Source organism: Erinaceus europaeus, chromosome 4 (genome assembly GCF_950295315.1).
Source record: "Erinaceus europaeus chromosome 4, mEriEur2.1, whole genome shotgun sequence".
In the NCBI taxonomy this organism is placed as follows: Eukaryota; Metazoa; Chordata; class Mammalia; order Eulipotyphla; family Erinaceidae; genus Erinaceus; species Erinaceus europaeus.
Genome location: NC_080165.1, coordinates 135614946 through 135639167, shown reverse-complemented (window position 1 = coordinate 135639167; position 24222 = coordinate 135614946). Strand labels below are relative to the sequence as shown.

General features: G+C 40.0%; 2 protein-coding genes across 3 annotated transcripts in view; one reads left to right on the top strand and one right to left on the bottom strand.

Moving 5' to 3' along the window:
- NT5DC1 (5'-nucleotidase domain containing 1) overlaps window positions 1–24222 on the top strand; it is a 108471-nt gene that overhangs the window by 15480 nt on the left and 68769 nt on the right. Inside the window, exons 5-6 of one of the 2 annotated variants that reach the window (XM_060190589.1) lie at window positions 3414–3493; window positions 4252–4336. In XM_060190589.1, coding sequence (XP_060046572.1) covers window positions 3414–3493; window positions 4252–4336 — 165 coding nt within the window. The remainder of the gene's footprint in view (window positions 1–3413; window positions 3494–4251; window positions 4337–24222) is intronic. The other variant, XM_060190590.1, reaches the window with a different exon arrangement.
- Window positions 7263–15779, bottom strand: COL10A1 (collagen type X alpha 1 chain). The gene is made up of 2 exons (XM_007521043.2): window positions 15504–15779; window positions 7263–9351 (listed from the first exon to the last, which is right to left on the bottom strand). Exons 1-2 carry the CDS (start codon window positions 15691–15693, stop codon window positions 7466–7468), a joined length of 2076 nt encoding a protein of 691 aa, XP_007521105.2. The 5' UTR covers window positions 15694–15779; the 3' UTR covers window positions 7263–7465.

Here is a 24222-nt window from a genome sequence, read left to right as displayed (position 1 = left end):
TCCGTAGCCAGTCAACAGCGTCAGGTTGAAAGCTGTCAGGAGCTGCTTGTTGCTGGCTTTGAAAGTGACTGGGATCCATGTGGATTCAGTCGGCTAGGAAGGATCCTCAGTTTCCCCAAGGAATGGGTACTCACGGGATGCACCACGAGAAGGTCGATCCAATGCATCCCACCCAGAGAGCTGATCTCTCAGAGGTCAGTCCAAACAAGTAAAGGAATCTAGAAACAAACAAAAACAAACCTTAATGAGTAAAGACTGTATTTGGCAATATCTATCAAACATTTAAGTTGGCATCTCCTTAGCATAATTATACTTCTAGAAATATTTTATACATAATATGAAATATATTCCAGATATATTTATGAAATTCCACACTGCCTGTATGATAAGGTCGTGGCAGACTTGTTTGTAATGGTCAAACACAACAGAAATGTCTATTACTAGGGTACTGGTGATGACAACTTGTGACACAGACGCTGGAACACTGGAGAAACCAATACTTTATTTATTTATTTATTCCCCTTTGTTGCCCTTGTTGTTTGTTGAAGTTGTTATTGTTATTGTATTTTTATTTTTAATTTTATTATTATTGATGTCGTCATTGTTGAATAGGACAGAGAGAAATGGAGAGAGGAGGGGAAGACGGGGAGAGAAATTGCACAAATATAACGTTCCTGGTGGACTGTTGTTGCTCACTTTCTCGCTTTCTCACTCCCTTTTCTCTCTCTCTCCCTCTCCCTCCCTCCCTCCTTCCCTTGCTCTCTTGTCTCTTTTTTTTTATTTATTCCCTTTTGTTGCCCTTGTTGTTTTATTGTTGTAGTTATTATTGTTGTTGTCGTCATTGTTGGATAGGACAGAGAGAAATGGAGAGAGGAGGGGAAGACAGAGAGGAGGAGAGAAAGATAGACACCTGCAGACCTGCTTCACCACCTGTGAAGCGACTCCCCTGCAGGTGGGGAGCCGGGGTTCAAACCAGGATCCTCATGCCGGTCCTTGTGCTTTGCGCCACCTGCGCTTAACCCGCTGCGCTACAGCCCGACTCCCCTCTTGTCTCTTTTTATAAATATATTTATTTATTATTAGATAGAGACAGAAATTGAGAGGGGAGGGGAGATAAATAGAGAGAGAGAGAGAGAGAGAGACCTGCAGCTCTGCTTCACCACTTGTGAATCTTTGCCCGGTAGGTGAGGACCAGGGGCTTAAACCAGGGTCCTTATGCACTGGAATGTGAGCACTTAACCTGGTGTGCCACCTCCTGGCTCCTCTGTCTCACTCTCCCGCTCTCTCACTCTCTCCCTCTCCTCGCTCTCAGAGTGAGAGAAAGAGAAACAGGCCTCGCAGAACCATTCCACTGTTTATGAAGATTTTCCTTTGCATGGTACTTGCACATAGTGACTAGAGGCTCAGAACCCAGTTAGTCCCCAGGCATGACAACATGTGCTGCGGACTGAGCTATCTCCCAGCTCCTCGCTTGATTCTTTACAGTCAGTTTTCTTCTATATTAAGTGTTTTTGTCGGGGGTCAGGAGGTAACACACCGGGTTAAGTGCACATGGTGTAAAGTGCAAGGCCCGGCTTAAGGATCCTGGTTAGAGCCCCTGGCTCCCCACCAGCAAGGGAGGTCATTTCACAAGCAGTGAAGCAGATCTGCAGGTATCTGTCTTTCTTCCCCTCCTCTCTGGATTTCTCTCTGTCCTATCCAACAATAATGATGGCAATGAGAACAACAATAATATTAATAACTACAACAACAACGATAAACAACAAGGGCAACAAAAGGGAAAAAATGGCCTCCAGGAGCAGTGGATTCGTGGTACAGGCACCGAGCCCCAGCAATAATAACCTTAGAGGGGGAAAAAAAAAGTGTTTTTGTCATTAGAGTTACATAGTGAATTGTAAAGTGTATTCTCTACTAGTATATTTAAGGAGATTTAATGCATTGTTGAGTATAGACATTTTAATGATGTTATTTTTAATTTTTTTTTTAAAGATTTTAATTGTTAATGAGAAAGATAGGAGGAGAGAGAGAGAAAGAACCAGACATCATTCTGGCACATGTGCTGCCAGGGATTGAACTCAGGACCTCATGCTTGAGAGTCCAATGCCTTATCTACTGCACCACCTCCTGGACCACAGTTTTTTTATTTATTATCACTGGAGCTTGGTACACGTATGACAGATCCACCACCACTCCCAGTGGCCATTTTTCCCTCCCCCCACTTCATTTTTTGCTGGGAAATTGTGCAGATGCATTCACATCTGCCATGTTGTCCCCTCAGGCTACTACTAGTTCCCGCGAGAGTTGGGACATTCTCTGAGCGCCTGTTCCGCCATGTTATGCCCTCAGGACATTGTCTATATCCCCGTGATATCCGGAGTGCTTTGGTCACTCCTCCCCCCTCCCATTCTCACCAGAGTTATTATCCTATCCTGGAGTGCTATGGTTACTCCTCCCCCTTCCCATTCTCGTGAAAGCTACTCCTATAAAAGCCCTTCTTCTTCCGCACCTCTCTCTCTTGCCGGCTTCTTCACTTTGGTGTTCAGACGCAGGAAAGGTTACTGCGTGAGGCGGCCATTTTCGCTACCTCCACGTCGCCCAACCTGCTTCTCTAGCACCCAACTCTGAGGTGCCAGCGCAAATAAAGATTTGTGTTCCCGCTTCGCTCCAGACCTCCTCTCTCTCATCTCCACAGCCCGCGCTCAACAAGATCTGGCACAACAATTTTTTTTTAATTTGATAAGGCAGAGAGACCTTGAGAGGAGAGGGGGAGATAGAGAAGGAGAAAGATACCTGCAGAGCTGCTTCACAATTTGTGAAGCACCCCCCCACACACAGATGAATCCAGATTGACCCTTTAACATCTTATGCTACCACTTGGCCCCAGTGATGTTTTACTTAACATTCTTTTTTCATTGTGTTGATCTGACATAAGTATGATATTCTTTATCTTAATTTCTAGAGAGCAAGTCTTTTGATCATTGTTTTCCCAAGATTGGTATCTTGTGCAGAAACAACTTGATATCATGGAAATTACAAGGGTGCTTGGAGCTAAGTAGTTTTGAATCTTTGTGACTCTTGCTATTTGCAGGGTACAGTAATTGGTAAATTACGAAGCCATACTTAGTCATCAGTTTCTTTTCCTCTTGGTATATACTTTTTCTTTTTTCTCCTTTTAATATCAAGTAGAGTTAGAGAGGGGAAAGAGAGATCCCACTTGCATGCAGAAGTACCGTCATAGTTTAAATCCTCTTCATGTGACTAGGGTAGCTTATAGTGAAACTGTTTTGAACTGAAATAGTGGTGCCTTTAGATAATTAACCCAAAATCTAGTATTTCTTCAGAGAGGTTGCTGTGTGTACCACTTGCAGGAGGCTTTGATTTGCTCTCAATTGAAAATCTTGTTCTTCCTTTAGGAAAATACTACTTTTATGATAACTACTTTGACCTGCCAGGGGCTCTTCTGTGTGCCAGAGTGGTGGACTCTTTAACAAAGGTGAGTAAAATTCAGATTGTAGACACTGGGGTTAGTATTCAGTCATTTAACCAGAGAATTTCATTGTGTATACCATTTAGAGTTGAGGTGTTTGTTTGTTTATAGCTCCACATAAAAGTGGAGATAGAAAGTTATCACCACTGCCAGCTAACTTTTTCAGAGACAGGGAGAAGGAGAAACTGCAACACCAAACCTCTGCCCTACGCCCCCCCCCCCCCCGAACCTGGAGCTTGAATCTGTGTCAGGGGCCTAACAAAGCAGGCATTTTCCCAAGTGAACTGTCTTACCTACTCCTAAAATTGAGGTTTCTTGCTTCATTTACTCAGTAGTTTCAGGGATGACTGGAAATCATATTTGAAAGAATGAGAAGTTGATCGTGTTCTCTAAACCATGAGTCCTTATTATTCTTATTTTTTTTATTTTGCTTTAATGCCACACTAAATTGTTGAGTATGTTTACACTCCTGCTCTTCACCTGCAGGGGGGGGAGCCTCACAAGTCGTGAAGCAGTTCTGTAGGTGTCTTTCTATTTCTCTTTCTCCCCTTCCCCTCTCAATTTATATAAATATATATATATGTATATATATATATATTTACCAAAAGTAATAGATTTATCATGCAGGCACCAAGCCCTAACAATAACCCTGGTGGCAATAAATAATAAAAATAAAGCTTAAAAGCTGTCATTGCCAATTATTGTCTACTGTGCTTAAAAAAGAAAACATAATGCATGTGTTACATTTGGAATTTTCTTATTAGCAGAAGAGTGGTCAGAAAACATTTGATTTCTGGAAGGATATCGTTGCTGCCATACAACACAATTATAAAATGTCAGCTTTTAAGGGTGAGTACTGGGAAGGGAAAATGTCAAATAGATGTTTATAACATGCTCTGTGTTCAGTGAATTACTTAGAAGGAGCCTTTTCCCTGTTTGTTATTTAGGATTTAATCTGATACCGTTTACTTTTTTAATATTTATTTATTTCCTTTTTGTTGCCCTTGCTGGGTTTTTTTTTTATTGTTGTTGTAGTTATTATTGTTGTTGATGCTGTCATTGTTGAATAGGACAGAGAGAAATGGACAGAGGCAGGGAGAGAAAGACAGACACCTGCAGACCTGCTTCACCACCTATGAAGCGACTCCCCTGCAGGTGGGGAGCTGGGAGCTCAAACCGTGATGTTTATGCCGGTCCTTGTGTTTGGCGCTACAGTTTACATTTTAAGTAGATCTTTTATTCATGGCTAACCATAATTGCCAATATTCTGAGCTGTCATGCCTTTCAAATGCTTGTCAACAGAGTTTCGGTGAGTTCCCCAGAATAGAAGTTCTAACTTTCCTGTCTTGAAAATTATGGGGGAGTCGGGCTGTAGCGCAGCGGGTTAAGCGCAGGTGGCGTTAAGCCCAAGGACCGGCGTCAGGATCCCGGTTCGAGCCCCCGGCTCCCCACCTGCAGGCAGGTCCCTTTACAGGCGGTGAAGCAGGTCTGCAGGTGTCTGTCTTTCTCTCCCCCTCTCTGTCTTCCCCTCCTCTCTCCATTTCTCTCTGTCCTATCCAACAACGACGACATCAATAATAACTACAACAATAAAACAACAAGGGCAACAAAAGGGAATAAGTAAATTTAAAAAAAAAGATATATATAAAAAAAAAAAGAAAATTATGGTTGGTTTCACTTATTCGTGTAGTTGTTAGAGGTGGGTAGTTATGATGAAAATTCCAATTCTTATTGCTTAAATACAAGACTGAGTGACTGAGAATGAGGAGTGAATTATCCCTAATTGGAGTCTGTGGTTTTACAACTTTATCCATAGGTTTTCTTGAGTTATGAAGAGATTATGTCTGAAAAATAATAAAAGAAATAATAAATGTCATTTTAATATGTTTACCCCTGTGAATTGAGCAAGTAGGCTGATGTTCAAATGCAGTGTTTTTCAGTTTATAAAAATGTTTTTTGATTGACATCAAAATTGCATGTCTTCCATTTAATAAAGTCTAAGCTATCAAAATAGTACTAAATATTGTGGTTTTTAAAATATTAAGGCAATAAACAGTAACTGCAGAATATTTATTCAGGCTACGTTTTTCTCTGCTGCCTGTTTCTTCCCCTGCCACAAGAGAGTCATAGCTTTGAGGTGACTGTCTCACTTCTCTATGCCCAACTATTTGTCACCAGCCCTTCCCCCTAGTTTATTGATGTTATATGGTGGGGAGGCTTTTTTTTGCCTCCAGGGTTGTCACTGGCACACTACAAATCCACTGCTCCTGCAGCCTTTTTTTTTTCCCCCATTTTGTTGAATAGGACAGAGAGAAATTGAGAGAGGAGAGAGAGAGAAAGATATATACCTACAGACCTGCTTCACCACTTGTGAAGCATCTCCCCTGCAGGAGTGGGGCCTGGGGCTCAAACCTGGATCCTTACCCGTGTCCTTGCACTATGTACTAAGTACAGGTATGCCACCGCCCAGCCCTTTATGTGGTAGTTCCTAACCTGCCTTTTCATTGAGTACTTTTCATTGGCCTGCATTGAGTACTTGGGCATGGGTTAATGCTTTTCACCAATAAAAGGAAACACCCTTGAAAACTGTAAAAGCCACTCACCACTTTGGTCTTTGACTTTCATTAAGCTTGTGAAGTGAAAAGCCTTAAAAGAATGGTTGGGAATGGCAGTGCCTGCTGTTAAAGGGATGAACATATATCAATAGCATGAACATATATCAATATAATTTTTATTGTTTTGTAAGTAAGGAGTAGGCAAAAATCTTTGTGGTTTAGTAAGTGAGGCACAGCTTAAAAGTGCTAAACAGCAATAGAAAAATACAGTACAAAGCATAAAAAAGCTTTTAGTTTCTAGTCAGTTTTGACACTTTTGACAGGGGTTTAAATTTGACTGGAATGGAAGACACAAGGTTACATACTCTATAAAGTTCTATAAACCCACAGAATCATGAGTTCATAAGGAGTGAAGGAAATCAAATTAATCACATGTGAAATAAATAAAGTAGGTCAAACACCTTTCCAAGTTGTGAAGAAAGCTTTTCTTCAATCACAGAAAAGTTTCAAAAGATTCATGACTGAAGCACCTTGCATTTCAGATTAAGTTTTATAAAATACTTTGTCCTTTTAACAAGAATTGTAAAAAGTCTTTATGCACCAATATACTTGAGTAGATTTTGGTGAAGGGGACCATGCAAGCTTTCCTTTAATGCACTATTAAAAATATTTTCGGGTATACAGTGTCTTTTAAATTGTGATATTCAAGTATTTAAGTTTTACAAAACTGATATTTGTTACATTTAGAATGTTTACTAAAATATCTCCTTTTAGTTGTCAAGAACAGGCTTACCTTAAAAAGATAATGCTGTCGCTTCACAGGCGGTGAAACAGGTCTGCAGGTCTCTCTCTTTCTATTCCCCTCTCTGTCTTCCCCTCCTCTCTCCATTTCTCTCTGTCCTATCCAACAGTGACATCAGTACCAACAACAATAATAACCACAACAACAATAAAAAAGCAACAAGGGAACTAAAGGGAAAAAATAGCCTCCGGGATTCATGGTGCAGGCACCTAGCCCCAGCAATAACCCTGGAGGCCAAAAAAGATAATGCTGGGTTTTTGAAATCAAATTTAACAGATGCCATTGGGTTTTATTGGGCTTTCCTTTCCTTTTAGCTTAGCAGAACTTGTGTAGTGAAACTTTCCTGTCGATGGTTTCATGGAAAGACTGAAAGGATCTTAGGAGACTGCTGACTAGAACTTTGAGGAGGGTCTTCACATCACATCTGGTTTACCGTTGCTGCCTACTTTTTCGAGGGAAGGGGTGGAATTTGTTGGCCTGGAAGCTCAAATCTAGAATTTTGGAAAATGTCCACTTGTCATTTTTCTTCAGCCTACCTCTATGTGCATTTTGTGGGGTGGAGTCAGAGTATGCCCTGCCTTTTCAAGCAGCTCTGTACTAGCTCGTTGCGAATAGGCTAGCTCACATTGGGGCCACTAGGAATCCTGAAAAAGAGGAGTCGGAATACTTGGATGAGAATAGGCTGTTGTGTGCAGTGCTGGACATCTGCAGCCATACCTGGTCTTCTTCCGTGAGCTCGATTATAGCACTTCCTGAAGTCTGGTCCAGGTAGCCTTTGGTGTATTCGACGTAGGAGTACATCACTGGGAGGCCGTTCTTATACAGGCCTATCCACACTTGGGCCCCTTTCACATGCACATGGTAAGAGAAATAGTATATCCCTGGTATCCTACAGGTAAAAATTCCAGTTCTTGGGTCATAGTGCTGTTGCCTATTATATAAAATTTTATCAAACGGAATGGGAGTTCCTCTAACTGGGTAAGCTTCAGAGAGAATAACAGTAAAAGCAGACGCAGGCTTTCCTGTTAGACCCTGGTGGGCAGCAACAATAGGCATCCCAGAAAGACCGGGCCTTTGACCTGCTTTTACAGAGCCCAATAGGTCTGTTTGGCCTGGGGGACCTGGAGGACCCGGGGGGCCTGGGGGGCCTGGTTCTCCATCATGGCCTCTTGGGCCTGGAGGCCCTGGTGGCCCAGTGGGTCCATTGAGGCCCTTAGTTGCTATACCAACTGGGCCAGGAGGGCCTGGAAGTCCCGGATCGCCTTTAGAGCCAGGGAGTCCTGGAATACCTTGTGGCCCAGTGGGGCCTCTGGTGCCTGGTATTCCAGGGGCACCTCTTGATCCAGCCTCCCCGTCCTGCCCAGCCATTCCTTTAGCTCCGGCCAGGCCCACAGGGCCTGGTACACCAGGCGGACCCTTAACTCCAGGCTCACCTTTTGGGCCCGGCAACCCCGGGTTGCCCTTAGGACCAGCGAGACCTGGTTCTCCTGGGTAGCCAGGCTTCCCATCTAACCCAGGAGACCCCTTTTCTCCCTTGCCCCCAGGGTGTCCTGCAGGCCCTGTGGGCCCTGTTTCACCTTTAGGGCCTGGCATCCCGTGGTGGCCTGGGATGCCTTTTGGCCCTTGGGGACCCATGTCTCCAGCAGGCCCAGTCAGACCTGGCTCCCCAGGATGACCCGCTGGACCTTGTTCCCCTTTGGCACCTGGACCCCCTGGGAGGCCGGCAGGCCCTCTTTGCCCCTTCATCCCAGGCAAGCCTGGCTTTCCAAAACCGGGAGGCCCCGGAGGTCCAGCGGTTCCTGGAGCTCCTGGGTAACCTTTAGTTCCTGCGACTCCTGGCTGGCCTGGTGCCCCACTGACTCCTGGCTTTCCAATGCCTTCCGGCCCTCGTTCCCCGCGAGGACCTTGGGGACCTGGTGGGCCCATTGGTCCCCTGTCTCCTGGAATACCTTGATCACCTTTTATACCTGGCTGTCCTGGAACCCCATTTTCACCTCTTTTTCCCAGCCCAGGAGGACCAGGAGGTCCCATGGGACCCCGAGAGCCTGGAAGACCCCTTTCACCAGGATGGCCAGGTTCTCCATACCCTGTTTCCCCTTTCTGTCCATTCCTTCCAGGAACTCCTGGGACACCCTTTTCTCCAGGAAATCCCCTGGGGCCTGGAGCTCCAGTAGGTCCCTGTTGTCCAGGTTTTCCCGAAACAGAAATTCCAGCTGGACCCGGTATTCCAGGTGGTCCGGGTGGGCCCCGTGGTCCTGGTAAGCCAGCTGGTCCAGTGTCTCCTTTCGGGCCATGTGGTCCTCTCTCCCCTGCTTTTCCTGGGAGTCCTGGTGAACCTGGCTCCCCAATGGCTGGTGGGCCCCTTGGTCCTGGCATCCCTGGCTCTCCTTGGGGTCCAGGACTTCCATAGCCTGGTTTTCCTGGTGGTCCAGATGGCCCTGGGTAGCCTCGAGGCCCAGCAGGACCTGGCAGACCAGGAACACCTTGCTCTCTTCTTATTGCTATACCTGAAAGACATGCCCAGTTCACAGTAAGAGAGGCATGGTTAGTCACGTTCAGGTAGTCAGTAACTTTTTTTTCATTGTTGTAGTTATCGTTGTTGTTATTGATGTCGTCATTGTTGGATAGGACAGAGAGAAATGGAGAGGAGGGGAAGACAGAGGGAGAAAGAGAGACACCTGCAGACCTGCTTCACCGCCTGTGAAGCGACCCCCCTGCAGGTGGTAAAAGTTAATTGGGATAGGTCAGGAACATGTCACTCAGTTCATATTGGCAGGCTGGGATTAAAATGGGTTCCCCCAATTAAGAAAAGGGAAAAAAAGAGAGAAAAACAGCTACTGGGTATTTTCTGTTATATGTGGAATCTACAGGACTGATATACATAAACTTGAAAAAACATAGCAACAATGACCAAAAAAAACACAGAAGCAAGCAAACTGTTTCTAAGACTTTGTGAGAACTGTGGTGGTTATCTTTGGGAGGTAAGAGGGCAAGCAAACAGAACTTAGGTAGTGGGTGTGGTAAAAAAAAAGGAAAAAGAAAATTAAGTGGATTCCCTACAATACTTTTTTTTTTTCCTTTACCAGAGCACTGCTCAGCTCTGGCTTATGGTGGTGTGGGGGATTGATTGAACCTGAAACCTTGAAGCCTCAGGCATGAGAGTCTCTTTGCATAAACATTATGCTATCTCTCCCACCGTACATTTTTATATTGTTTTTAAAAACCACTGCAACACAGAGAGTTTACAAGACTGTGAGTGCCGTAATAACCTTCATTATGTCTGATGAGTCACGGAAGTAAATTGGGATTGAGAAATGCATCTAGATGTGAATGCAGTGCGGTGTAAATTTACCACGTTTATTTTGGGAAAATCTTTTATCTTGAAAAGAATATAGAGATGTCTGACAGAAAGGGAAGAATGATAAATGGGGGAAAGCAAGCACTATCAGGTATATCACTGTACATGAGAAATGCAAATCATTCTGATTTACACATGCCTGCTAAGCAGAATTTATATGTGTATTGGCTGATAGATGCTTTTCTATCTCCGTATAGCCTGTGAACGCATACATTTCCCATTATTGAAATGTAAACAAGTTGGTGGGGTGGGTGGTGCACTTGGTTGAGTGAACATGTTACAATGCGCAAGGACCTGGGAATTTGAACCCCGGGTTCCCACCTGCAGGGGGAAAGCTTTGTGATTGGTGAAGTGTAACCATAGCACTCCAGGATAGGATGATAACTCTCGTGAGAATGGAAGGGGGGGGAGGAGTAACCGGAGCACTCCAGATATCGCCAGGATATAGACAATGTCCTGAGGGCACAACATGGCTGAACAGGCACTCCGAGAATGTCCCAACTCTCCAGGGAACTAGCAGTAGCCTGAGGGGACAACATGGCAGATGTGACTGCATTGACACAATTTCCCAGCAGTGAAGCACTGCTGCAAGTGCCTCAGTGTCTTTTTCCCTCTCTATCACCCCCTTCTCTCTCGTTTTCTGCCTATCTCTAGCCAATAACTAAAAGATAATTAAAAACAAAAAAAAGAAAGAAAAATCTGGGGCCTGGAGGTGGCGCACCTGGTTGAGTGCATATGTCATAGTGCACAAGGATACAGGTTGAAGCTCCTGGTCCCCACCTGCTGGGGAAGAGCTTCACAAGTGGTGAAGCAGAGCTGCAGGTGTCTGTCTCTCTCCCTCTCTGTCCCTTTCCTCTCGATTTCTGATTGTCTCTCTATCCAATAAATAAAGATAATAGAAAAAAATTTTTTAAAAAAGAAATCTAAACAAAGAATTAGAGATTTAGACCTAATCAGCATGGTAAATAAAGCAGTGCTAAGGTTTTTAGCTAAAGTTTTCCCTCATTAATGCAGGTAAATATTGTTGGTGTCATAGAGCGAAGGTTCATTTGAGCTAAATGCTTCTACTGATATGGTTAAGTCTAAACTCACAGGCCACTTATTTGGTGCCTCTGATGTGAAAAGGGCTATCCTTTTTTTAACCACAAAGGGAATAAAACAGATGGACATGTGATGCCTTAAGCCTTAACCGGTCCTTGCCTTAAGAGGTGTCCTAGGGCTGTTTTTTTTTTTCTTTAATTTTATTTGTTATTGGATAGAAACAGAGAAAAATTGAGAGAGAAGGGGGAGATAGAGAGGAAGAGAGACAGACGCCTGCAGACCTGCTTCACTGCCTGTGAAGCGACTCCCCTGCAGGTAGGGACCTGGGGACTTGAACCAGAATCCTAACCAGTCCTTGCCCCTTGTACCACGTGAGCTTAACCCACTGCGCTACTGCCCGTTTCCCAAAGGGCTGTTTTAATCCTTTGAAAGTGGAAGATAACAGAGCATTGTTACTGCTGGAATATTCCATTAGGGAAGCATGTCAAAGAATCTTTAGCACTAGTCACGTTAAACATATACAGAAAACATTCTTAGAGAAATCGTTTAATACAGCAATTAAGCAAAGATAGTAATTAAATCAAATTATTTTCAAAATGCCAACATGTCCCAGTTTCTGTTAAAATCCATTTAGCTTGGGGAGCCAGGCAGTGGCGCCGTGGGTTAAGCGCACATGGGTTAAGCGAAGCTAAAGGATGGGGGTAAGGATCCTGGTTCAAGCCCCTGGCTCCCCACCTGCAGGGGCGTTGCTTCATAGGCGGTCTTTCTCTCCCCTCTCTATCTTCCCCTCTTTCCATTTCTCTCTGTCCTCTCCAACAATAGCAACATCAATAACAACAACGATAATAACTACAACAGTAAAACAACAAGGGCAACTAAAGGGAAAATAAATGATATTTTTAAAGATACATAAAATAACATCCCTTTAGCTTAATGAATTTTCGGAAGCCTGGTTAGAATGCCTGTACCTGCTACTACTTAGATTCTCCAGCTGTTAAAAATGGTTCATAGTAACATAGATCGAGTAGATGTCAGTGATTGGATAGTTTGGTCAAGATCATAAATATGAGATGTTATGATTTGTTATGTACTCAATTGTTTTTGTACAAAAAAATGATTATTATGCTTAAACTCTAAGTAATGAATACTTCAAAAATCAAAATAAAGGCAATAATTGAAGTTAGTTAAATGAATTAAAATCGCCTTTCACAAACAGCTTCATGGCTCTACTTTTAGTTATTAGTTGTTGACATATTATTGTTTCAAAAGTAATTTTCCTAGTAATAGTCACATAAGAATTAGTTAGCCAACAATACTGTGTTGGTTCTGATATTTGGTGATGAATATAGTATAAAACATGGAATAGCTGCCTCCCCACCCCCTTGTCACTGCATTGAACAAAACTTGAGTGCTATGCTCTCCGTCTCTTTATGTTTAAAATAAAGAAAAGAAAATATGGAGCAGAACCATTAAAATAAACAGTCTTATTTCACTTTACAAATTTGCAGTGCCTGGAACTTTATTTACTAATGGATTTTCAGAAAATATCAGGAAAAGGCCTTGGAAAAAATTTCCACATATAAACATATATGACATTACTGTATGTTAAAATGAGTCAACATATATATAGCTTAATAAAGAATTTCGTAACATTTTGAATAAAATGACATTTTTAAAAAAAAATTCAAAGTGTTAGACTTGTTTTGCTTTATAATACTATTATAAAGATTATGTCCATACTAAAACCAATTATTTTGCTTTGCTTGCAAGTCTCTTTAACCATTAAGATAGAGAGGAAAATGAGGCCTAGTAAAATCTTGCTTTAAATGGCTTCATTGAGCACTATTTGAGATTTGTAGTCCAATGACAGCGATCTATATATCACTTGTAATGAAGCCTTCATGGACCTCTACCTCTCAGTGCAAGAAAGATGGTGACTTCTCTTGTATCCTTGGAAAACTGACACTATCCTAAAAAAACAAACAAACAAAAAAAACTAGTAGTAGGGAAATATCTTAAATGCCTACAAACTGAAATAGTGACTGGTGGTGGCAGAATATGCCACCTACATGCCTATCAGCTGTGGACTCCTTTACAACATAATGTGATATGATTTGACTGATCTCTCTTTTAGCCTGTTAAACAGATGCCTAGGGTTACTCTTGGTATTTTTGTTAGCAACTCAGTGTTTACTTGTGTAAATTGTGGACTTTTTTCTTCCTTTACCTATCAGTAGATCGCAATGCATTTTGAGTTTTTATTATATGGTACCAGGTAGAGATTAAGATAGGTTTAATAATTAAAATACAACTTCTAAACTTCCTATTTTTCTATCAAGATGGTTTCCTTTATTTTTCCTCTATTTATTTTGTAGTATGTTAAGGTAGAAAAATAGAAATATTTTAGCTTTCTGAAAAGTGTATATTTTATTAATTCACTATTTCTTTTTTTTAAGGCTTTATTTATTTATTAATGAAAAAGATAGGAGGAGAGAGAGAAAGAGCCAGACATCACTCTGGTACATGTGCTGCCAGGGATTGAACTCAGGACCTCATGCTTGAGAGTCTAGTTCCTTAGCCACTGCTCCACCTCCCGGACCACTAATTCACCGCTTGTGAAGCGACGCCCCTGCAGGTGGGGAGCCATTGGCTTGAACCGGGATCTGACTCCGTCTTTGTGCTTTGCGCCACGTGCGCTTAACCCACTGCGCTACCGCCCGACTCCCAATTCACTATTTCTTATGCTATTAGTACAAGTTAAGAAACTCTTGACTTTATGGTTTGTTGTTGTAACTTTCAAAACTGCATTTGTCTATTCAAATCCGACAGCAAAATTCTTTATGTATTTTCTTCCCTTACTTTTCACTTTATCTTGACATATTTAAAAGGATATGTTGTGTACCTGTGCATTTATTTTTAAACATTTAATGACGTTTCACAAACAATTTAAAAAGACAACTCTTTCATTTTTATTTGCTCAGAATGGTTGTCACCAAAAGTATCATTTTTAAAGTTTGTGGAAGTATCTTTTGCTTTATTTATAGGATAAAATATGTAATGAAGAAATACAATACACAGGGAATTTTTATCCTAAAATCAATTTGCAAGTAGTTTGGGTCAGTTGCTATGAAGTAGCATAGGAAAACAGAAACCTGCCAGTCCCTTTCTTGAGGATGCTAGGACTTTCTGTACATGTTCTCTCTGCACTCTGCGGCAGGTGAGGGATTGAACAGAGGAGGTAGATGTCCAAGAAAAAAGGTTAAGACTCATCAAGGCTACACTAGTTCTTATTCTTTTAAAAAATATACATATTTGAAATATTTATTCCTTTTTGTTGCCCTTTTTTTATTGTTGTAGTTATATTGTTGTTATTGATGTTGTTAGGACAGAGAGAAATGGAGAGAGGAGGGGAAGACGGGGGGGGGGGGGGGGGGGGAGGGGGGAAGCTAGACACCTGCAGACCTGCTTCACTGCCTGTGAAAAGACCCCCCTGCAGGTAGGGAGCCGGAGGCTTGAACTGGGATCCTTACTCAGGTAGTTGCACTTTGCACCACCTGAGCTTAACCCGCTGCGCTACCGCCCGACTCCCTACACTAGTTCTTCTAAGATGGAGGAATAATAGAAAAAGAAGTAATAGGAATAGCCGCAAAGTAGAAACCACCACATGTGCACTTTACAGATACTGACTTGTATAGATTTCACAGTAGTGTTTTGAGAGAGCTGTTCCTTGTTTAACTACTGTGAGAATTTAGACAAAGAGGGTAAGTCACTCTGCATCACTTAGTCTAGGTACTTAACCACTAAATTTTATAAAAAATTTAAAGATAGATAATTGCAACTTTGTTTGCCTTTAGTCAAGGTTCAGTTTTGGATAAATTTGTAGATTAGCTGAATCAGTTTTAAAAGGTATTTATATTACACTTTGTATAATTGGCAATTATTTTTAGTTAAAGTACTTTACCCTTGACTGATTTTGACTGTATTTATATTTCTTAATTGTGAGTAGTTTATTGTGCAAATACATCACTTGAAGGGAAAATTTTCTGTACATCAAGTTCCTATTATCCTTATAGTATAGAGGATATTAATATTCTTGAATAACCCTACTTTTAAAATAAATTATTTTCTCATATTCTGAGCTAATACAGGACTTCAAAAATAATTTAACACCAGAGTTGAAAACATTTTGTTGAAGAAATCATTAAGATTATTAAAAGTAATAGCCAACTAATTAATAGGGCAAAATACAGACTTAGTTTACCTTTACTCTTTATGCCATAGGGAATGAAGAATTGTGTATTGGTGTTGGGTAGTGGGCCTTTTATTCCTGCTGGTGTTTGGAATAATTCAGCATGAAATCCTCCATGAACCAAGTGTAAGGACATTAGCAGCAAAATGGTTATTTGTGGCAGCATGTTCTCACATGAATTCTGAAAAACAAAAAAAATCATTCCATACAACTTTGTTGTTGACCTGTTTTATTTTTCTAGTGTTGCACAGATGGATTCTTTATATAGTTATCTGCTTCTTAAAAATCTTATTCCATATACTTAGAGCAATTTACAAATTGATAATTTATACATATTTACACACACACATATATATTTACATACATGCCTTGGTTGCCTTTGGGGATCATATTCAAGTAGTCAGGTACAAGTGAAGTGATTAGTTTTTCCCAAAAAATTAGTAGTGAAACTGTAATTGAATATCTGTTAAATAACTTGGTATTTTTGACATAGATTGAAATTCAACCCAATAGTTTCAGAATAAACTGCAATTCATTATAGGACTGAAATCAATTTGGTTTACAAATAAGACTGTATTAAGGCTGGTTTTGTTGTTGTTTTATTTTTCTATATGTAGACTGATACAAACCAAACTTTCTGTGTATATCTTTCTAAATCATAAAAAGACAGATAGTTAATGTAATTCTAATGTAATAGAAGCTCATTTCCAAATAAACTAACATGGTAGCCTGCAGTATGTCTACCAGTCATAATCTTACCTCAGTCCTGGGAGTTCCTGGGGAGCTTTCTGAAAGTTCCTGTGCCCAGGTGAGCAATAAATGCAGGAGGTTCCCTTCCCAGAGGTGCTCTGCAGTATTTATATTATTTTTCCCTTACTACATGACGTTGTCCTAGGTTTAAACTCCTCCCTCCAGAGGTGGAAAGCAGTAATTATGGTGGAAAGTTCTGTTGGGCAGTCACACAAAATCAATTTGGACTTTTTTTTTTCCCTGTTTTCTTCTTGAAAAAATAAACTTTGTTTTACATATGTATTAATAATTTTAACTCTGTACCATCTTCTGTGATTTTATTTTAGAAATTATGACTCAGACTTTTTATTTAGGTTAATTCATGCTGGGATGGCAAACGCCCTTTGTATTTTTGAGAAACATTCTTAAGTCATTTGGTTGAAAATATTTGGTAGTATATAAAAAGTAGAGGGTTGATGTATTGCAGCAAAGTAAAAAGACCAGGGTGGTACAGAGGGTTCAGGTCCTGGAACTTGTCAGAGGACCTAGAGAAGGTTGAATTGTTTTATGGAAAACTGAGAAGTGTTATACATGTACAAACTACTGTATTTTGCTTTTTGTTACTGTATTTTATTGTTGACTGTAAACCATTACTCCCCCCCAAAAAAAAAAGAAGTAGAGGGAGTAGGTTATATGAATTTAGATATGTCATCACTATGCATTACTGTTCCTCAGCTTACCTCAGCTCTTATATTGAGGCCTGAGAAAAACAAAATACCAAAATTGTAGGTGTTCTTTTGTATTGAGGATTTTTGTGGCATTCCTAATAGTTAACAAGAGAAAATTTAAATATAATAGAAAATGTCTTTTTCAGTTATTGCATACTAAATATTTAAAATGTTTGAGGCAGAGATAAAACATCTGACTTGCGTTTGGAGTATGGCACCGAAATAAAAATCTCTGGGTGGAGGGTGAGGGTAGATGTTCGGCTTCATTGTGGAATGGGGGTGGGGGAGGTGGGACACAGGCCCTTGGTGGTGGAAATGGTGTTAATATTAACTTATTATAGTCTCTATTAACTTCTATTAACTTATTATAGTCTCTATATAAAAAAAAGAAAAATAATAAAATAAAACATTGTGGAACTGATAGTAGACTTAGCAAGATTGTTACTCTGAGACTATAGGTATCTTTCTTTAAAAAAATTTTTTTAATCTTTATTGGCTAGAGAGCCAGAAATTGAGAGAGGAGGGGGAGATAGAGAGGGAGAGAGAGACAGAGACACCTGCAGCCCTGCTTCACCACTTGTGAAGCTTCCTCCCTGCAGGTGGGGACCGGAGGCTCAAACCTGGGTCATCGTGCACTGTAACATGTGCTCAACCAGGTGTGCCGCCATCCTGCCCCCGAGACTGTAGATTCTTTATTCATAATACTATGGTGTGCTTCATAAATGGCTTCGGTTTCTGTTGCCCAGTATTGGATTTTACTTTAGTATTGTAAAAGAGATGACCAAAAAAAAAAAAAAAAATCGCTAACTTGATATAGCTATTTAAATAAGTTTGCAATATTCTTATCAGGAGAAAAAGATTTTCTAATCTTGCTTTTGACTTTTAGAAATACTGACTTACCTCTCATTTTCCTCCCAGAATTTTGAATCAAACCATTTAAAAACTTTTCCCTCCAGAGATGAAAATAAATGCTATTATTATCATCTGTATTAGTTTTTAATGGAAATCAAATTACCACTATGCAATGCCAGGGATTAAACTGGGACTTCATCCAGGTCCTTTGCTATACTGTTGAGCTAGCGCCCTTTCACTATGATAATCTCCATAATAGTATTAAAAATATCTTAAAATCAGCTTTCAGGATCCAAAAGAGTCTAATAAAGATGGAAGCTAAAGAATCCAAAATTTATATCTTATTTATGTTCTCATTTTGATCAACTATACATCTGAAAAAAGAAAGAGAACGTGTGTACACCCCTTTCTTTTTTAGCTTTGTGGAATTAAAGTTCTGTGGATTCAGAACTTTAATTGGTAATTGATTAGTAATTGAAATTGCTTTATGTTTGGCCAGTGGGTGAAATCAAGATTGAGTCCTTTTCTTTTCCTTTCTGCTTTTCTGTTCATGTTAAAGATAGTCTTGTATACCACCTTATAGAAGTTTGAATGTGTAACTCATCTCACTGCCTTCCTTTCTCCTCTCACTTTTAAACCTTTTTTTTGTTGTCGTTGTTGTTTTAACTTTTTATTTATAAAAAAAAAAAAAGGAAACATTGACAAAACCATAGGACTAAAATATGCCTACTTTTAAACATTAATTGGTTACCATAATTTAAAATGTTCTTTGTCACATGTCCCCCACCCTTTCTCTCTCCCCCTCTCCCCTTTTCTATCTCTCTTTTTCTATATGTGTGTGTGATAGGTATACACAAGGTAATTTTTAAATTAGTTTGGATTTACTGGAGGATTGGAAAGTATATATTGTAATCATTCTTTCATCATTTGGAAACTGATGATTAAACTGCTTTTGTAATTATATGTATTATATATCTGTAAGACACCACAAAAACATAAGTAAGGGGGGCCAGGCAGTAGTGCACCTGGTTGAGTGCACGTATTACAGTGCGCAAGGACCCAGATTTGAGCCCCTGATCCCCACCTGCAGGGGAAAAGCTTTGCAAGAAGTAAGGAAATTACTGCTTCTCTACTTATAGTTAATTTTTAATAACTAGGTGAGATAACCTAGAAGCTCTTGAATCCTGGACTGTAGAATTTGTTTTGAAAGGAGTTACTAGTAGTGTTATTGCAGTGTTTTATGTATATATGTGGATGCACATACTTATTTGTATCCCGTGAAAATTCTAATCCTATGAAAATATTAATCTCAGATTAAAAAAAAAACATTTTCTGGGAGTCAGGTGGTAGCGCAGCAGGTTAAGCATAGGTGGTGCAAAGCGCAAGGACAGGAGTAAGGATCCCAGTTCGAGCCCCGGGCTCCCCATCTACAGGGGCATCGCTTCACAGGCGGTGAAGCAGGTCTGCAGGTGTCTTATCTTTTCTCTCCCCCTCTCTCTCTTCCCCTCCTCTCTCCATTTCTCTCTGTCCTATCCAACATTGATGACAACAAAAACAACAATAATAACCAGAACAATAAAATAAGGGCAACAAAAGGGAATAAATCAATAAATGTTAAAAAATATAAAACATTCTATTTATTTTAATGAGAGATACAGACAGAAAGATAGAGACAGAGACCTGAGTGTAGCTCAGCTCTTGCTTCTGGAGTTGCTAGGGGTTGAACCAAGGACCTCAGAATCTCAGGCTTGACAGTCATTTGTATAACTGTGACTATCTCCCCAGCCCTAATTCTCAGATGTTTATACTGTGCATTTGTGTAGACTGTTTGTTCATCTGTGGCTGCTCCACAGATGAACAAACAGAACTTTTCAACTCACCCTGGGTTTCTGTTTTCTCATGAATGCACTATTAATACTGGATGAGGTTTCTAACCTCCTCCAGCCTTCACAATCAGATTACTTAGGCTTTAAGGATTCTTCTGTTCTTCAAGGTTAAGACAGTTAACTTGGTCCCATTTAGTACTTATTCAAGACAGAACCCATACTGGGTGGTTATATGCCTTTGAGGGACATGTAAATATATTTGTCATTCTATATTCCCCAACAACTTTGGAAAATGTGGCATCTTTACTGAATAAACCTTCAACTTCCAACCCTTTTTGCAAACAGTGCACTTATTTCAGTGTAAGAAATTTGACTACTGTTTGCTTTGTTAGTCATATAAGACACACTGTCTTGTCCAAATCAGGTTGTAGAATCAGAATATTTGTCCGCCACATCCCACCCGATTGTGTATTTAAAACTGTTTTTATTTGGGGAGTTTACTAGTAGCTATTTGAAGTGACGAATGTGCGACTTTATGATGAAAACCCATTCCACTCAAAACAGAAAGCCACACTGTTTAAACTCAGTAACCTGTTTTTTTTTATTATTTAATATCAAATATAAATAATGGCTTTTGGACACCTGTTGATTAGCTGCTGTTAACTTTGTCCTGTTCAGTTTCACTCCCCAGGGTTATACATTAATTTACCAAATATATATTGAGCACCTCTTAAATGACACACATATGAAAATTAGATCCAGATGAATCATGCATAGCTTAGCTTACACTCCCCCCCCCTTTTTTTTTTATAGAATAGAGAGAAATTGAGAGGGAATGGGAAGATAAAGGTAAGACACCTGCAGGCCTGCTTCACTGCTGTGAAGCGACCCCCTCCCTTCAGGTGAGGAGTGGGGGACTCGAATTGGGATACTTGCACGAGTCCTTATGCTTGGCACTATGTGCACTTAACCTGGTGCACCACCACCCGGGCCCCTAGCTTACACCCTTAATTGTGGTTGCTTTAAAACTTTTTTTCCCTCACTCTGAGTCCTAAGGGATAAGATGCTACTTCTTTGATTTTTGTAATTCTTTAAGGCAGTGGTGATTCAAAGGCTTATTTTGAAAGGGCCCCTTAGGTGATCCTGATGGACTCCTTAGTTGAAACGTCCTAGTCTAATGTCGGTGTTTACTTAACCAACTTATTAATTATAGGTGCATGATTTTTAAACTTTATTATAAGAATTTAATCATATATATATATATATATATATATATATATATATATATGTATGAATGACTATATACATACCCAACAGCCAACTTGAACTAATCTCAACTCACTGCCAGTCAACATTTTACTTCATCACCTTCTAATATTTAGAACAAATTTCATATTGCAGCAGTTCATCTGTGAATATTTCAGTCTACTCCTCCAAAATATCTTTTATCTTTAAAAGAATATCTTCATCGTAATTAACCATTTTTAATAATGTCATATTTTAATGCACTCAAATTTGTCTATTCATCATATGTTGAATAAAGACAATATACATTTACACCCATATATGTAGAAATATGCACATGTAGTACACACATGTACACACATACATGATAATATATTTTATTCATTGATTTATTTGAGTTAGGTTCATGTATTGTGCCTGATATATCTCTGATAATGTGGGTCTCTCATATTTCAATCCAAAAGACCATCATTCTTAGTTGTCTCTTCTTGGTATGTTAATAAGCATTAATCATTATCTATGTAACCATTCTAATTCTGTCATTCCTCCTTTGTTTACTAGCTAGGATATTTCTTTAAAAATATCCCATCAGTACTTTGATTACTTGAAAATATTTTGTATATAAAAAGCAATCTAAATGTATTTACCAGTATTTAAGACAGTAAACTTAATTCCTAGCATCCTCCAGAGATGACCCAGTGAGGAGGAGTTTGAGTGTTGGTGTACACTCTTTGATCTAAATATTTATTATTATTTAAAATCCTGGCAGTTGCCATTGCTCAGCTCCACCCCCACCCCACCCCACCCCAATCTTTGGTCAGTAAAGGAGGCTTCTTCATATTGATTTCTGAGTCTTATTCTTTATTTTTATTGCCACCAGGGTGGTTGCTGAGGCTTGCTGCCAGCACTACAGATCCATCACTCCTAGCGGCCTTTTTTTTTTTTTCCTTCTTATTTTATTTGATAGGACAGAGAGAAATTGAGAGATGAGGAGGAGTGGCAGAGAGGAAGAGAGAAAGAAAGAGACACCTGGGGCCAGTGGTGGCACACCTAGTTGAGTGCGTGTATTACAATGGACCCGGGTTCGAGCCCCCAATCCCCACCTGCAGGGGGAAAGCTTTACGAGTGGTGAAGCAGGGCTGCAGGTGTCTCTCTGTCTCTCTCCCTCTCTATCACCCCCCTCCCTCTTGATTTCTGGCTGTCTCTATTCCAATAAATAAAGATAGTAATAAAAATTTTTAAATATATTTAAAAAAGAAAAGAAAAAGAGACATCTGCAGACTGACTTTACCCACTTGGGAAGCATCCACCCTGCGTTGGGCTCCTGGGTCCTTTTAATATGACCTCAGTCTTTTATGACTTTTTACCTTCCAGTATACTTTTGTACTGCCTCTGACCCAGATGTGTAACCAGTGACTCTTAGTTTATTTTGTAGAAGAAATTGGAAACTGCAATATGAATAGCATTGTACATTTCTCCTGATGTCATTGTTTCTAGACTTTTTTTTTTTAGTGGAAGGAGTTAGAAAATTCATGTACGCTAATTAAATCTGAAAGATATCATAACTGGGATTGGAAAGTGGCTTAATGGCTAGAGCACAGGCCCTCTGTGAGCCACTGGCTAAATACCCAGCACTATATGGGGGCCCCAGAGAGAGACAAATGATACTTCATGAGTGTGAACCAGTACTTTTGTGTCTCCTCTCAAATCTCTTCCTCTTCATTTTGTCTCTTGTCTCCCCACCCCCCTCTCTCATACATACAGATATACACACACATAAAAATGAAAAATTGGGCTAGGAGTTGACTTCTCAGTAGGGGCATGTCAGCAAGGTGCTGGGTTCCCTGGCCTCACATTATTAGACATGATAGTTTTATACTGATGTATTAACCATGCTGAAAATGCTAGTTCTCATGGCAGTAATGTAGTCACTCATCTACTTTATCCCATAGTACTTGCAGGTGTTTTTTTTTAATAAGTCCAACATTCACACCACAAAATGAAAACAATTCAAAATTATATTTGCAGTTCTCTTGGTAGAGCTATATAGTCAAATTAATGAGTTTAAAAGTCACCTGAGATGACTCCTTTTAGTGTAATTTTTTTTTTTTTTTAATTTAAACCAGAACACTTCTTAGCTCTAACCTAGATGGTACCAAGGATTGAACCTGGGACATCAACGTTTCAGGACAGAAGTCTTTGCACAAACATTATGCTATCTCCCCAGCCCCAGCAAAGAGTAGTCAGATCACTGATATGTCACCTTTTAGTTTTTAAGAATGCTATTTTTAAAATGGAATTATATATTTTACATTCCTACAATGCTTAGAGTTTCTCTAGTGGGATTATAAATTAGTAATAACTGACTTGGGGCAGCAAAGATGTGTTTGTTGATATTCATAATGTAAATGCTGTCATTGCCAGTTTCAAGTTGTCAGAGTAAAGAGAACCAGGTTGATAGAACCCTCGAATTTTTACCAAGAACCCGTACAAGTCAGTTGTATTACAGTTTGCGTTTTTTCCCAAATCGAATTTATAAACAAGGAATGTTCAGAGAATTCTAATTTCTCTTACTGACTTATTCACCCTTTGTTTCACTCTTCTTCTGCAAGTAAACTTTAAAGAGATTTGATGAGAGTTAGCAGATGGCTCACTTGTAGAACACATGCATTATCATGTACAAGGATCCAGGTTCAAATCCTGAAGCAGACTTGGAAGCTTATGTGGGAGGTAGGGGGATGGCTTCATGTTCAGTGCTGCAGTGCTCCTCTCTCTCTGTCTCTGTGTGTGTATGTGTGTGTGTGTGTCTTTCTCTCTCTCTCTCCCTCCCTCCCTCCCTCCCTCCCTCTTCTTTCACCCTCTATCTAGAGGAAAGCAAAACAAAAAATGGCCACCAGGAGCAGTGGAGTCATGCAGACACTGAGCCCCAGCAATAACCCTAGTGACAAAAACATCAAGTGTGTCCCATCCTGTTATTTATTTAAATATGTATTCATTGGTATTATTTTCCAGTATCTTAAATAGATGACATCATCTCTTACATACTTTGTGTTTTTTTATCTAATAATTTATCTTCGAAATCATTATAAAACATTATATAAAAATGCCCACAATTTTTAAATTATTATCTTTATTTTATTTATTGTATAGAAACAGCCAGAAATTGAGAGGGTATGGGGGGATAGATAGAGAGAGAGAGAGGGAGAGGGAGAGAGAGAGAGAGAGAGAGAGAAAGAGATAAATAGGAACACCAGCAGTACTGCTTCACCTGCATGTGTGGACCAGGGTCTTGAACCGGGTCTTTGCACATGTAACGTGTGCTCAACCCGGTGCTCCACGACCTGGCCCCTG